Source organism: Tursiops truncatus, chromosome 10 (assembly GCF_011762595.2).
Source record: "Tursiops truncatus isolate mTurTru1 chromosome 10, mTurTru1.mat.Y, whole genome shotgun sequence".
In the NCBI taxonomy this organism is placed as follows: Eukaryota; Metazoa; Chordata; class Mammalia; order Artiodactyla; family Delphinidae; genus Tursiops; species Tursiops truncatus.
The window spans coordinates 63,501,332-63,515,266 of record NC_047043.1 but is presented as its reverse complement, the minus strand read 5'-3'; the positions used below and the strand labels follow the sequence as shown (position 1 = coordinate 63,515,266).

Genomic DNA, 13,935 nt, shown 5'->3' with positions numbered 1-13,935 from the left:
TCGAGGCCGGAGGGCTGGACCAACCGATCGCGCGCTGCCGCTCGCCTCAGCCGCTGGGGCCGCGCCCCCTAGCCAACAGGCCAATCACCTTCCAGTCGGTGGGCGGGGATGAATGACGTAATCAGACCGCGCCGCGGTGCTCAACTGGGTGCCTGCGGAGCTCGGTCGCTCCCAGCCCTTCTGGGCATCACCCCGCCTGGCGCTTTCGTACCGACGGCTGGGACCCCAGTAGGCGGGTGGTCTAAGAGGAGAGAACCGAGTTACCTGGGCTAACTCACCAGCCCCACCGCGCAGGTGGCTCTGCGCCCGCTCCCTGGCATCACTTAGGGTACACAGCTGGGCTTGGAGGAGTTCGCCCTGATTTTCACAAGTGCACATGTGAATCGAGTCAGGGAGCATTCAGGGGTTTGGTCTTTGTGAGCTCGCTGTTCTCCAGCTAGACCCACTTCTCATATACCCCAAGGCTCTCTTGGGGAGGAGTGTGGGAGAGTGGGACTGGGCGGAAGTTATGACTAGAGCTGTTGTGAGCACACATCTTTGAGAACAGTAAATGCTTTGAATGTGTACCTTTGAGGTAGGTCTGGAGAAAGAAAGGTCTGAGAAGGGGTGATCCTGAGAATGGTGTGCCTGTGTTGGAGGGGGTGGGAACTAACTGCTCAGGCTGTTAATATTCATTCATTTCTCTGAGAGCTCTTGAGTGTTTTTGGCCCAAGCGACGGTCATAGTTTAGAAATGAATGAAACTCAGGAAGTTAAGGAAGGCCCCCTGGAAGTAGCACCTGGGCTGTCCTACAGGTTGAGTGGAAGTTACCAACAGTTACCAAGGAGGGCTTCCCCGGTGGCGTAGTGATTAAGAACCCGCCTGCCAATACAGGGGACACGGTTCGAGCCCTGGTCCGGAAAGATCCCACATGCTGCGGAGCAACTAAGCCCGTGTGCCGCAACTACTGAGCCTGAGCTCTATAGAGCCCAGCCTGCACTCTGCAGAGCCCACAAGCCACAACTAATGAGCCCGTATGCCACAACTACTGAAGCTCATGCACCTAGAGCCTGTGCTCCACAACAAGAGAAGCCACCGCAATGAGAAGCCCGTGCACCGCAACGATGAGTAGCCCCCGCTTGCCGCAACGACAGAAAGCCCGCGCGCAGCAACAGACCCAATGCAACCAAAAATAAATAATTTTAAAAAAAGAAAAGAGTTACCAAGGAGGATGGCACCAAGACTACTCAGACAAGAACACAACACTGAAATGGACGCCACACAAGTGCCAGGTAGGAATTATCGATGGCAGAGAGAGAAGGTAAGGCTTTAGAGAGGAGCAAGGATTCAAGCTGGGCTTGAGTGGCTGACAGGATTTTACCGGGCAGCAGTCATGTGCACAACAGTTAGCAGGAACAGGGTGTTGGAGAGTAACTGGGGCAAGACTTTTCATCCTTGAATGCTCAGTGCCAAACTTGGCCTGTGAGTGTCCTGTGAATGTTTGTGAAGGCAGTAAATGAAAGGGAAGTGGTTGTCAGGGCCTAGAAGGTCTTGAATACTTGGCTTTAGTTTTTTGAGGTAATTGGTAGGTTCCCTCAGACAGCTGCCCAAATGTTGAATGCTTGTCTTAATTGCTCCAAGACTCTGGTCCCGTAAAGGGACAGGATTATACTTCCATGTGTTAATGCTGATTAGGTTCTACCAAATAAAACAGCAGTAGCTTAATCTCAGGGGTGGTGTGCTGGCACTGGCTCTCTGAAGGGTTATTCTCAGTAGCACAGGGATGGGTGCGAGCTGGCAAGGTCCAACAGGGAATCCCTTAAGTCCAAAGATGCTGCTGGCTGTGCAACTTTCCGGGAGAGAAGCAAAGTGGGCTGTTTTTCTTTTTCTACTAATATCAAGTACATTAGAATGATAATACAGGCTTCAATCTATCAAAACCTTTTCCAGTTTTGACTCAGCAAAATCTCAGACTAGTTCTAGAGCCCTTTTTGAAAACACATTCTCAGAGAAAGCTAAGTGTTATTCGCATTATTCCCATAGTTGTATCAGGAATTTACTCTTCCTGGAGTCAAAAGTGGTAGATAACAAATGTCAGGAGAGAAAAAGGCAACAGGGTTAAGAGACACTGGGACTGCCACTACAGTCAGGAAAGAGCTCACTAATGTGACATTTCAGTTCTCTAAAGGAAGGGAGTTTCCAGTTGGTGATAACAGTGAGGCAGGAGCTTGACTGGAATGTAGGCCACTGTGGCTCACGATTGATCAGGAGGATGAATGCTAGACACCAGAGGGTAGGGAGTGGCATCCAGATCCCTTAGTGCCTCACTGGTCATTGTAGGGACTTGTGTTTTTTTTGCACTAAGAAGCCACTGAAGAATTCTCAGCCAGGGAGAGACAAAATGTAACTTTATGGTTTAGAGATCACTCTGGGTCCTGAATAAGGATTAGACTGTACGGAAGCAAGGGTAGCGGCAGGAAGACAAATTTGGATGTGACTACAATAATTTAGGTGAGGGATTTTAGGGTCAGAATGAAGGTCCGGTGGTATAAGAGTAAATATGAAGGGTTCAGATTTGATTTTGCTGATGGGTTGAACGTAGAGTATAAGAAATGGGAACCTAGCAAGGACCGTTCTGAAGCCCTAGTGGAAATGCAGACCTGGGGGCTTCAGAGTAAGCTTAGTTCTTACAGACTTTTAGGAATCTCTCCTTTCTCCAGTCTTTTTGCCCTTCATAACACATATCATATGTATTTGTCCTGCTCCCCTCCAACAATAGAGAAGTTCCTTGGCAAGAGGAATTGTTCACTGGTGCATGCCCGGCTTGCACAAGCAAGACTCCTTACATGAACAGATGAACAACCCCATTAAAACAAATAGTAATGTGGATGTCATAACAGAAAGAATAGATTTTCTTCCCAAAGTACAAATTCTTCCACTAATCTCATGTAATATATTCTGTTGGGTATATAACCACACAGAAAACAACAGCCATTTCAAATGAGTTGGTTTAATTCCAGGTGGTACAGAATTCAGGATAGAACAAGGACTTAAGAACACACTTTGGCAGGATTCTGGGCTGGGTTTATGCGGATCTCACAGCTAAGGTAGAAATGGCTGAGAAGAACTAAAGACAAGATGAACCACTGTATGATTTTTTTTTTTTTTTACAAAAGTTTATTCTTAAATGTACAATAGGTTCCAAGACAACACTTCATTCTAGCTATAGGTGGCAACAGATGTTATGGCAGGGAATCCAGATGTTTAAACAGGAATGGAACTAAGGATCATCATTGCCTCAGGCACAAGGAACAGCTTACTTTTTGCCAGATTTCTTAATTCCGCCTGTTGCTGCAAAAGGAAAAAAAAAAAGTCTCATCCAGGGAAAAAGACAGTTCTATGGCTGAAGCCCCAGGGGCCTGATAAGGATCCTAATAAGGTCCAGCTCTTTGTACTGGGCATTTTTTTGGATACAAGCATGCACAGGGCTTTCCCAGTATTATCTATTCTGGGCAAAAGTAGAATGAGAATAAGGCAGGGCACGGGTAATGGCTGTGCACTGGTCTGGATCCCAAGTGTGTTGTGTATTTCAGACTGGCTCACTTAATCCTCATCCCCTATCAACCCATTTTACAAATAACAAAGTCTCAGTGTTAGGTGTTGTTCAAAGTTATAAACTGGTATGTGACAAAGCCAGGATTCCAAGCTGGGTAGCCTGACTTCCAAGTCCATACTCTTAAGTGTCATATCACACATCACCTTCTGTATTACGATCCTGGGATCTGATTTACTCACTACCTTTATTTTACCCAATTTACAAATGACTGTATTTGGCACAGGGTAGGTAATTTAACAAACAATTATAGAATTAAGTATGCCTAATATAGAAATGGAAGTCCTAAAGGGCTGTGACAAAATAAACCTTAAAAAAAAAGTAGATGATGCTCAATAGAAACAAGTAGTACAGGATTTCACTAAGGGTTGGGCTTCTCCCCATACATAATCACAGATTAAGGGAAGGTGCAAGATACCTCACATCATTCCAAAAAGGAATCTCAATATCTACAATCTCAGCGCTGTGTGGGTACACAAAAATGACTCAAACCCACTAGCATAGAGGTCTTGGGAAACGCTGAATGACACTCCCACCATCCCAGCCTTCGTTGTCCCTAGGGTGGCTCAGTGATCCAATAGGGTATAGATAACTGTTGAGAAAATAATCCTATTTTGATGAATGTAAACAGGATTTAAGAAGCACAAAGTACAATGACTGACGGGTTTTAAAAAAATCTTTTGATATGTAATCAATTCCTCTTACACAAAGACAAAAAAGAGGCAGGATGGTAGAGAATTAAGTTAAAAAACATATAGCACAATAGTATGCCAACAGACTTGGACTTTATCCATTAGACTAGGCGCATCCAGCAGTGAAAAGGCTCAGGATGCAAAAGTATTTTGCTAGAGTTTTAACAATACGATTAGTAAATTAAGAAATGTTACAAGCAACAAAGAAGCAGTGAAATACGAATTTGGAGCAAGAAACTGTAGAGGATATCTGGAAACTCAACTGTACTAACTTGTGTCTGAGATATATAAATTTCTGTATTTCCATTTCTGCCACTTCCCTAAGCAAGAGAAGCCCATACTGGGTCTGACTCCCGCCCCCTCTCCCGCTGCTGCGAAACCAAGCCTGGCTAGGGCCGTCCACTACAGCGGACACCAGCAAAAGGGACCTCGCAACTCACCAACGAGGCAGGACACGGACATGCTCGGGCCCGTAACCAGACTGATGCTCAGGCGTTTGTCCGGCTTGAGCTCTACCCAGCCCTCACTTACCCAGGGGGCCTTTCCCCGCGGCCTTCGCTTTTAGCTCCTCGAGTTTCTTTTGCTCCTCCTTCTGTTTCTGCTTGAATGCCTTATCTTCCTACGGAGAGGGAGAGCGGATTCACTCCCGGCGGATTTCTCAGACCCTCCGCGCCCGCCCACGCCTCTGCGCCAGCCCTCACCTCGTCCATCTCCTTGGCTTGCTTCTTGGGCTGCTTCAGGGGCTTCTTCTTGCCACCTGCGTGCGACACGAGCACGCTCAGCCTGGCCCCCGCCAGGTCCCGTCCCTCTCCGCCCCGCCCCACCCCATCGTCCCCGCTCACTTACCTCCGCGACCCGACATGGCGCCTGCCGCCCCTTCCCCAGACCCTCCACCGGATGCGGGGCTCTCCGTCCCACCCCCTGAGCCTATACCTCCATGCGGGCCCGCAGATTGGCTCCTGGTTCGGAAGTTGCGCTCCCGCTGCCGGAAGCGGTCCGGAGGCGGGCACTAAAGGGTCAGAGATCAACTGAGTGACTGGCGCACGTTTGGGTTTGCGGCTCCGGCGCAAAACCCACCAGGTACTGGGGAGGTGGGGTGTCTTGCCCGGGGAGGATCCAGAAGCCGCGAGTGGTTTTTAACCGCAAGCGCTAAGCCTGGGACTGTGCACGGGGAGAGGACTGTAAGTAGAGGGAAGGGCTTGTGCAAAGGCCTTGAATTTCGGCGCATTCCTTACAGTGTGGCTGGTGGGAGATGCGAGGGAGGCAGCAGAAATGGGCGGGGGCTAGACCACCTGTTTCTAGAGCTTTGGAGGCCACCGGAAGGAGTTGGGGTTTTATAATATAGCCCGGGATGCGATATTTTTGCAAATTCTGTTAATTCATCCAGTACATTTTTGTTGAGTGTGTGCTATATGTGTGTACTTTAGGCACTGAGGATGCAGCAGTGAACAAAACAGTGCCTGCCCTGGCAGAGCTGCCGTTCTGGTGGGTGAGACTATAAGTAAATAAGTGAAATGCATACCACGGGTCATGTGATATGTGCCTGGGGAAAAATAAAGCAAAGTGGTTAAGGTGTCCTGGGGTGGGAGTGGACAGCTATGACATTTGAGCAGGACTTGAAAAAGAGAAGGGAGCAAGCAGTACAGATAGGAAACAGGTGGTATGAAGCCCCTGAGGTGGGAATAGCCTAGCATGTTCCAGCAACATAAAGAAGCTGGGAGTTATATGAAGTGAAAGATATGTTAGCTAACCTTGTTATGGTAAACATTTAGCAGTATATACATTTGTGAAGTCATCACATTGTACACCTTAAACTTTTACAATGTTGTGTGTCAATTTTATGTCAAAAAAAAAGACCGGGGGAAAAGGTCCATGTGACTGGAGCAGAGTGAGGAAAAGGAGACTGGTGAGAGGAGAGAAGAATGAGAGCCAGGAGGTGGATGCCCTGTAGGTCATGGAAAGGATTTTTGCTTTTACCTTGAGAGAAATGGGGAACGGTTGCAGGCTTTGAGCAGAGAGAGACATGGTCTGACCATGTTTTGAAAGCACCACTGCCTGCTCTGTTGACAGTAGGGGCTAGAGTAGAAGCAGGGAGACTTGTCAGAGGCTCTTAGGATAATCCAGACAAAAGATGTCAGCCGTTGGGACCAGGTGATAACAGTGACAGAGGCAAGAGGAAGAGGGATTCTGGATTTAGTTTCAGAGGTGGAGGTGGCATTTGTTAACGGACTGGATGTGAGGAGCGAGAGAAAGCAGAGTCAGGGATGATATGAGAGTTTGGGCCTGATTGGTTTCCATCAACCAAGATGGAGAAGGCTGTGGGAAAGGCAAGTTTGGGAGAGGAGGATAAGATCCCCATCAGCCTTCCAAGCAGAGACATGGAGTGAGCAGTTCGATAAATGAGCCTGGAATTCAGAGGAGAGGTGTGGGCTGGAGAGGTCCGATTATAGTTTGTTTGGGTTTTATTTATTTATTTATTTTTGGCCACGCCACGTGGCTTGCAGGATCTTAGTTCCCTTACCAGGGATTGAACCCGGCCCTGGCAGTGAAAGCACCAAGTCTTAACCACTGGACTGCCAGAGAATTCTGTCTGTTTGTTTTTTAGTAATAGCTTTATTGAGATATGATTTACATACCACACAATTCATCTACTTAATGTGTACCATTCAGTGGTTTTAGTATATTTACAGTGTTGTGCAGCTATCCCTACAATCAAGTTTAGAACTTTTTTGTAGATGATTTTTCAAGCCACAGGACTGGATAAGAGAGGAGCCTGAGGACAGAGCTCTGGGGCACTGTGTGGAGAGGTTGTGGAAGGGAGTGGGGACTGGAAGCCAAGAGGAGAAGGTGGTTCAAGAAGGAGGGAGCTATCACAAGGCACAGGCTGCTGACAAGGCAAGCAAGATGGGGATGGAACTGATCATTGGGTTTAGCCACGTGGACATGACCTGGACAGGAGCAGTTCAAGTGTCCTGGTGGGTGTGAAGGCCAGAACAGAGGGGGGCTGAATGAGAATGGGAGAAGAGGCACTGGAGACAGCTAGTGCAGGCACTTTGTCAAGGAGTAAAGAGGAGCAGAGAAGTGGGGCAGTTGCTGGAGGGAGTGTCAAATCAGTTAGTGCCTGAGGAGGGGAGAGGATATGGGACCAGTGTCTGAGGAGGGGAGAGGATATGGGACCTGGGGCACAGCTTGGCCTTTCCTAGAGCAGGAATTATTCATCCTGAGGAACAAGAGAAGGTGACGATGAGACAGACATTGGCAGGTGGGAAGGTGTGGTAGGAGTTTATGGAAGTTCTCTTCCAATTTTAAAATATTTTCTTGGTGAAAAATGAAGCAAACCATCAGCTATAAAAGTGAGGATGAGGTACTGGTGATGGAGGTTTGCGAAAAGGGCAGTTGGTAGGAGATAGTCATCTGGATGGTGTAGGAGAATGGATGTGGAGGGGCAGCGTCCTGAACTTGGCCCAGGGCTCATTTTGGCCTCTGTCCACCTGTCCAGCCTCTCCACCCACTCTCCTCTCTGCTGCACAGGTCATCCTTCAGATTTTAGACAACTTCAAGCACTGTTCCACTTTGTCTCTGTGCCAGGAACATCTTCCCTTTGCTGGTTGATGGGCCTGTGAGACATCTAAGTGGGGAGGAGCCAGGAGACAGGCTGGGTGGGAGGCTGAGAGGAGGGACTAGAGTGGGGGAACAACTTGGGATTCGTTGGTGTGTCCCGTCACGAAGCCAAGTCCCTGCTGTCTCCAAGCTTATGTTCTAGTGAGGGGCGAGGCAGTACATGAAGAAGGCAATATGTGTGTCTGGTGGAGAAAAAGAAAGCAGGTAAGGTGGCCAAGGAGGGAGTGGTCAGGAAAGGCCTTATCAAGAGGTGATGTATGAACAAAGACGTAAGTGTGAGGTGACTGGACTTGTGGAGGAAGAGCGGTCCAGGCAGAGGACATGGCAGGGCACAGACCCCGTGGCAGGATTGTGCTTAGCGTGGTGAGGAAGCTGGAGTGGAGTACGTACAGGGATGGAGAGAAGGAAGGGGATGAGGGCTGAGAGGACCGGGGCTTGTTGGCCAATGGCAGGACTGGTGTGCATGCCAGGTGATAGGGGAGCTGTCAGGGGGTTTTGCACCGAGGGATGTGATCTGACTTGGGAGGTAACAGAGCCTCTGTTTGCCATGTGAAGAACGGCTCTGAGGGGCAGGGGAGGAAGCCATGACTGTGTAGGAGGCTTTAGCTGTCTTCTGTGCCAGGGATGAGTGACCTTCCTAGGGTCCAAGATTGGGCTGCTGATAGAGGAGGAGGCTGAGGGGAGTGGTGATTTCAAAATGAGAGGGTGTTGAAAGCTGCAGAGGTATTGGAGAAGAAATCTGAGTAGCACCTGCTGGATCTGACAAGGTGGGAGTTTTGCAGGGCTTCAGGAGAGCAACCTTGGTGGTCGAGTGGGATCAAGAGAGAAGAGGGCTGAAGAAGTAGTGATAGACAAGGGGGACACCTTTCTGCTGAGCGTTGCTGAGGAGGGTGGGTGCTCTGCTTTGATGAGGGGTACACCTGCAGGATTGTTGTGAGGCCACAGCTTGTGTGCAGTGGTCACTGGCCTTGAGGCCTAGGAGGCTGGCCCGACTGCTGGGCCATGGGTAGCGTGTGCTCCCTTGGGCCTTAGGCAAGGGGCACAGGGGTTTGGGTGCAGCACCAGCTTGGAACCACTGTCACAGAGATGTCCCCTTCTGTGGCGCTCAGCTCAGGCTTTTGCCAGGAGGCATGTCCCTACCCAAGCAACTTTGTTTTCAAGAGGGTCAGAGCTTCTCCAAGCATGGCACCATGGGGAGGAGGCTGGGATGCTCATCGCCTTACATCAGGGAGGTCCTTTCTTTGTAACTGGAGCTCTTCTAGTCAGTCTTCCTGTCCCCCGCTCCCTTTGCTTACCTCTCTCTCTGGCCTGGTCTTTTGGTTACCAGGTGTCACTCTGACAGCCAGAGTCAGTACTTGGGGGCAGGGGTGGTTTGGCCAGACCAGAGTGCTCTGGCCCAGGTTTGCCCCGGGAGCATGGGTCACCTGGCCCTCTCTTTGGGGTCCTCGGAATTCACTGCTGCTCCTGGGCTCAGGCAAGGCCTGACTGGATGATGGGAGACTCCCTGTGCTGTTCAGGTAACAGAGAAGTAGGATTGTTGGGGCCCAAACATCAAAGCAAGGTTGAAAAGGGAAAGATGAAAGAAACTTAACCTGTTGGGCAGTTACTGAGGTTGGAAAGAAGGAAGAAAGCTTATGGAAAGTGAGAAATGTGAGTCTGGGAGTTGGTCACCCGGAATGTCTGGGCTTGAAGGGCAGAAGGAAAGTTGGTGTAAACCTAAAAAAGCTGTCCTCTATGAAGAAATCTGGGTTGTTTTGTTTTGCTTTGTTTTCCCCTGGAATTGTCTTTTCAGAGGAGAGCTGAGGAGAGAGTTTTCTGCCTTGGGACATGAACGACCTGTGTCCCAGAACAGAAGCGAAACTGCTTCGCCAGAGTTGAGGCAGCCCTCAGGGAGTCTGGGAAGCTGGTTTTGATAGTCATTTATAGAAATCTTTCCCCCAAATCCCCTCAGTCAGTTCCACAGTTTCCCTAGGAGTCTTTGGGAATCTTTGTGGGGCTCTGTTAGCATGGACACAACGCAGGTTTAAGAATTTTCTTTGAGATTATCAGAAAACTGGACACCAGGATTCTCATGCAGATCACAACAGAGACCTGGGGTTGTGGGAAGCTGGGTGGAATGGGAGGATCTGGGTTCATGTGGCGTCACGGAGAGAGATGGAAGGCCTGAGCTCCTAAATATGCTCTTCCCTGACATGCTCCATTGTCTGGGGGCACCTGGTGAAGCCTGACCCTGGTGGCTGCCACCTCTGGGCCCAACAGAGTGGTGCGCAGTTTGGACTTTCTAATGGAAACTGTTCAGTTCAGAACTGTCCCTAGGACTTGAGATCTGACTTAAGCCCAGCCTTTCTCGGCTGTGAGCTGATCTCTCTGGCATCCCCCCACAGATCTCCCGATGACAGGGTGCAGCCCTGTGCTGGCCATGCGGCACGTCGTGGGTGTGTCTCCCGTACTGGTGCGGAGAGGCCTCCTTGGAAGGGACCTCTTTATGACCAGGACTCTCTGCAGCCCAGGCCCCAGCCAGCCCAGAGAGAAAAGACCTGAGGAGGTGGCCCTCGGGCTGTACCACCGCCTCACAGCGCTGGGAGGAGCCCTGGGGCACAGCATTCAGCAACGGGCGTCCTCCATGGCCAAGACTTGGTGGGACAGATATGAAGAGTTTGTTGGACTCAGTGAGGTTCGAGAGGCCCAGGGAAACGTGACTGAGGTGAGGAGGGGAGCTGGGGTGGTTGGCCCTGCCCTCTGACTTGGGCAATGTGGCCTGGAGGCTCCTGACAAGTAAATTACCAGCCACAGATGCTGGGAGGCCATGTCCAGATTTGCCTTTTCTTGAACACATACCACTAGGAGAGGGATCTGACTCGTTTCTCACACGACAGCCTGGCTTTGATACTACCGGGGTGAAGGGCCCTCCTCTCCCCCATGTAAACAAGTTGTTGTGTATGCTATGTACCAGTGAGTCCCGGGCCATTAACATCCTTTCTGTGAGGACAGCAAGCACTTCCTTCATTGACTGCTTGGGGGTTGGTGGTGAGAGTTACCTGGCGGGTTGCTGCATTACAGTGTCCTCAAAGCCCCATGTGTGATTAAAGCATCCCTCGTGAAAGTAGAGGCCCTGGGAAACATCAGACTGTGGTTGTCAAGTCCTTTGTGGCAGTGGAAATGCGTTCCGCCATCTCTGTTCCCACTCCCACCTAGGCGCAGACCAGTGTAGTGGGGTGGGAAGAACCTGGGGTTTAGCCGGAGGTTTTGAGGCACAGTGCTGTCTCTCCCCTTGGAGGCCATCACTTTGGCTGAGCCGGGGTTTCTCTGTCTCTTGAATGGAGGCCAGGGCAATGCCTGTCATGGCGTTTGGCGTTGTTGGGAGGTTGTAGCTAAGGTAACACACATGAAGCCGATTAAGAACATAAGGGCCTTGCTCTGGTTTGTCAGACTAGAGTCAGCTGGGTTTGGTGGACACAGATTGTATGCATCTTTAGCTGTTTTCAGGTTTCTCAGGGGCATGTTATTTCCACTTGAACGGACAAATCCGGTGATTCTGATGGGCAGGGCCCGGGGCTACACTTTGAGGACCACTGGGTGAGCCAGGATTATGTGTCTGAGGGACTCTCTTTTCACCCTTTGTACTGACACCCCACTAACCTCTTCTCCGCCCAGTCTTGTTGGGAATGGAGCCGAGGCTGTGTGGGCATGGAGAGAAGGGGCAAATGGCCTCTGTTGTTCTCTCTGCAGGCAGAGAAAGTGTTCATGGTGGCTCGAGGGCTTGTCCGGGAGGCTCGGGAGGACTTGGAAGGTCAGCAGGCCAAGCTGAAGGAGGTGAGGGACCGCTTGGACCGCATCTCCAGAGACGATAACCAGTACCTGGAACTGGCTACTCTGGAGCACAGGATGTTGCAGGTAGGCCCCTTCCTCATCTGGAGAGGGACCCTAGCCTGGCAGGTCATGGAGGGGCGAGGTGGGAGCCCTGACTAGTTAGGGGGTCAGACACCTGGTGAGGAGGTAAACCAGAAGCCCCTGTGGAGGGACTGGGCCCCAGGCTTCCAGAGCTTCTCCACGCACTTCCTCCTGGAATACTGGGATCAGTGGTCCAGGACAGTATAATCTGGACCCCAGATTACTGAGGAGGGAGCACCATGCAGGGGTCTGGCCCAGAGAGCGCCGGACACTTCCCTTCTGTTAGACACATTCTGTAGACACCACTGCATGTCCGGCCAGACCCAAGACTGCTTGGGGAGGATAGTGCCACTCACCTTGACCACCCCCAGTTCCTTTGCTCCTCCCTCCTGACCAGGCTTATGCTACCTTTACTCATTCAACGTGTTTATGGAACATGTAATCTGTGCCAGACGTGAAGCTGAGCCCCGGGGACATGGTAGTGGGACATCTGCTGGCGGCTGCTGGGCCAGGTTGCTGCTATATGACAGCTTTGCTTCTGCAGGAGGAGAAGAGGCTTCGTATGACCTATCTGCGTGCCGAAGACTCCGAGCGAGAGAAGTTCTCCCTCTTCTCTGCAGCTGTGCGGGAAAGTCATGAGAAGGAGCGCACTCGGGCTGAGAGGACCAAGAACTGGTCCCTCATTGGGTCAGTCCTGGGGGCCTTGATTGGTGTGGCTGGCTCCACCTACGTGAACCGTGTGCGGCTACAGGAGCTGAAGGTCTTGCTTCTGGAGGCTCAGAAGGGGCCTGTGAGCCTCCAGGAAGCCATCCGAGAACAGGCGTCCAGCTACTCCCTCCAGCAGAGGGACCTCCATGACCTCGTGGCAGACCTGAGGGGCCTGGTGCAAGCTGGGCCTGGGCAGAGCTCTTTGTCCCAGGCAGGTACTTCCCCCACCCGAGACAGAGACACAGAGGTCCTTTCAGCTGCCTTGAGAGAGCAGCTCAGCCATTCCAGGCAGGTCCATTCATGTCTAGAGGGTTTACGAGAGCAGCTTGATGGCCTGGAAGAGACTTTGGGCCAAGTGGCTGGGGTGCTTCAGCTTGCAAAGGCTGCAGCGCACCCAGGCCTGGTGGAGCCGGCAGATGGGGCCCTGTCTGGGTCCTTGCTGGAACAGGGGAGCATGATCTTGGGGCTGTCAGACATGGAGCAGAGGCTAGAAGCCCAGGTCAACAGGAACACCATCTATGGCACACTGGTCACCTGCGTGACATTTGTGGCCATCCTGCCTGTGCTGTATATGCTGTTCAGGGCCAGCTAGCCCCTGGACCCACCTCCAGAGGGAGGAGGTATGGATGTGGATTTAGTTAGAGAATGAAGCAATGAAGTGAGCCTTCAGGGGTGCACTCAACCTCAGCCTGAGTCTGTGTGGCTCACCAGCAGACATACTTTGCTTTTTAGGCAACACTCATTTACATTAACTATCGAAAATTTGTGATAACGTCCAATTAAAGTGTCTTTAAGTTTGTCTTATTTAAAGTAATTTGTTAGACTGGGTTTTGCCCATTGAAAATTGAGATTTGGGACTCGAGGGTTGGGCCTGGAAGTAGGGTAATCGCCCCCTTTTAGTTCCTCTCTCATCTCTTGGTCTTGCCCCCAGTTCAGGATCATTTTGGATGTACTTACCGCTTGAGGCCTGGATTTTCATTTTGGATTTCCTGGCCTGTCCTCCACTTGCCCAGCCCTCCTGTGTCACGTGGCCCATGATTTCCAGTGAGTAAAACCTAGCCTGCTTCCCACCCATTGGTGACCATGGTTACTGCCCCTCTTCGGGATCACTTTCTCTGCCATGTTGGGGAGAACTTCCTGTTTCTAACACTGGAGGAATGATCAGAGGAGAGCAGGGAAGAGAGACTGGGGGAATGGTTGGTAAATATTGCTGGGGACATAATTACAGGGATTGGTGGCCAGTCTGGTTCCCTGGTGCAGAGAATGCTTTGGGCAGCACCACTTGGGCTGGTGTCGTCCCACACACAGCCTAGGGCTGACCTCTACAGCCTTGGGCAGAGTTCAGCCCACCAGCAGTGTGAATGGTGAGGCAGTGATGGGGAGGGACCTCCCAGAGGTGGGAGGTGCAGTTGGGGGGGCATGGAGGCAGAG

The 13,935-nt window shown here is 51.0% G+C and overlaps 1 protein-coding gene across 8 annotated transcripts; it reads left to right on the top strand.

The window, feature by feature from the left end:
• Positions 1-1,134: 1,134 nt before the first annotated feature.
• On the top strand, positions 1,135-13,314 carry CCDC51 (coiled-coil domain containing 51). 8 transcript variants are annotated; one of them, XM_019946696.3, is made up of 5 exons: positions 5,226-5,364; positions 5,712-5,769; positions 10,290-10,609; positions 11,635-11,799; positions 12,341-13,314. In XM_019946696.3, exons 3-5 carry the CDS (start codon positions 10,298-10,300, stop codon positions 13,094-13,096), a joined length of 1,233 nt encoding a protein of 410 aa, XP_019802255.1. In that variant the 5' UTR covers positions 5,226-5,364; positions 5,712-5,769; positions 10,290-10,297; the 3' UTR covers positions 13,097-13,314. The 8 variants fall into 8 exon arrangements, with proteins under 8 accessions (XP_019802261.1, XP_019802255.1, XP_019802260.1 ...); XM_019946695.3 differs by having other exon boundaries at positions 5,350-5,465; XM_019946701.3 differs by lacking the exon at positions 10,290-10,609.
• The last annotated feature ends 621 nt before the right edge of the window (positions 13,315-13,935 follow it).

Bases quoted from the DNA above. Each gene is read 5' to 3' on its own strand.
- CCDC51 (XM_019946696.3), top strand. From the start codon at position 10,298: ATGACAGGGTGCAGCCCTGTGCTGGCCATGCGGCACGTCGTGGGTGTG. The intron at 10,610-11,634 runs GTGAGGAGGGGA...TTCTCTCTGCAG, and splicing joins CCCAGGGAAACGTGACTGAG to GCAGAGAAAGTGTTCATGGT. The intron at 11,800-12,340 runs GTAGGCCCCTTC...TTGCTTCTGCAG, and splicing joins TGGAGCACAGGATGTTGCAG to GAGGAGAAGAGGCTTCGTAT.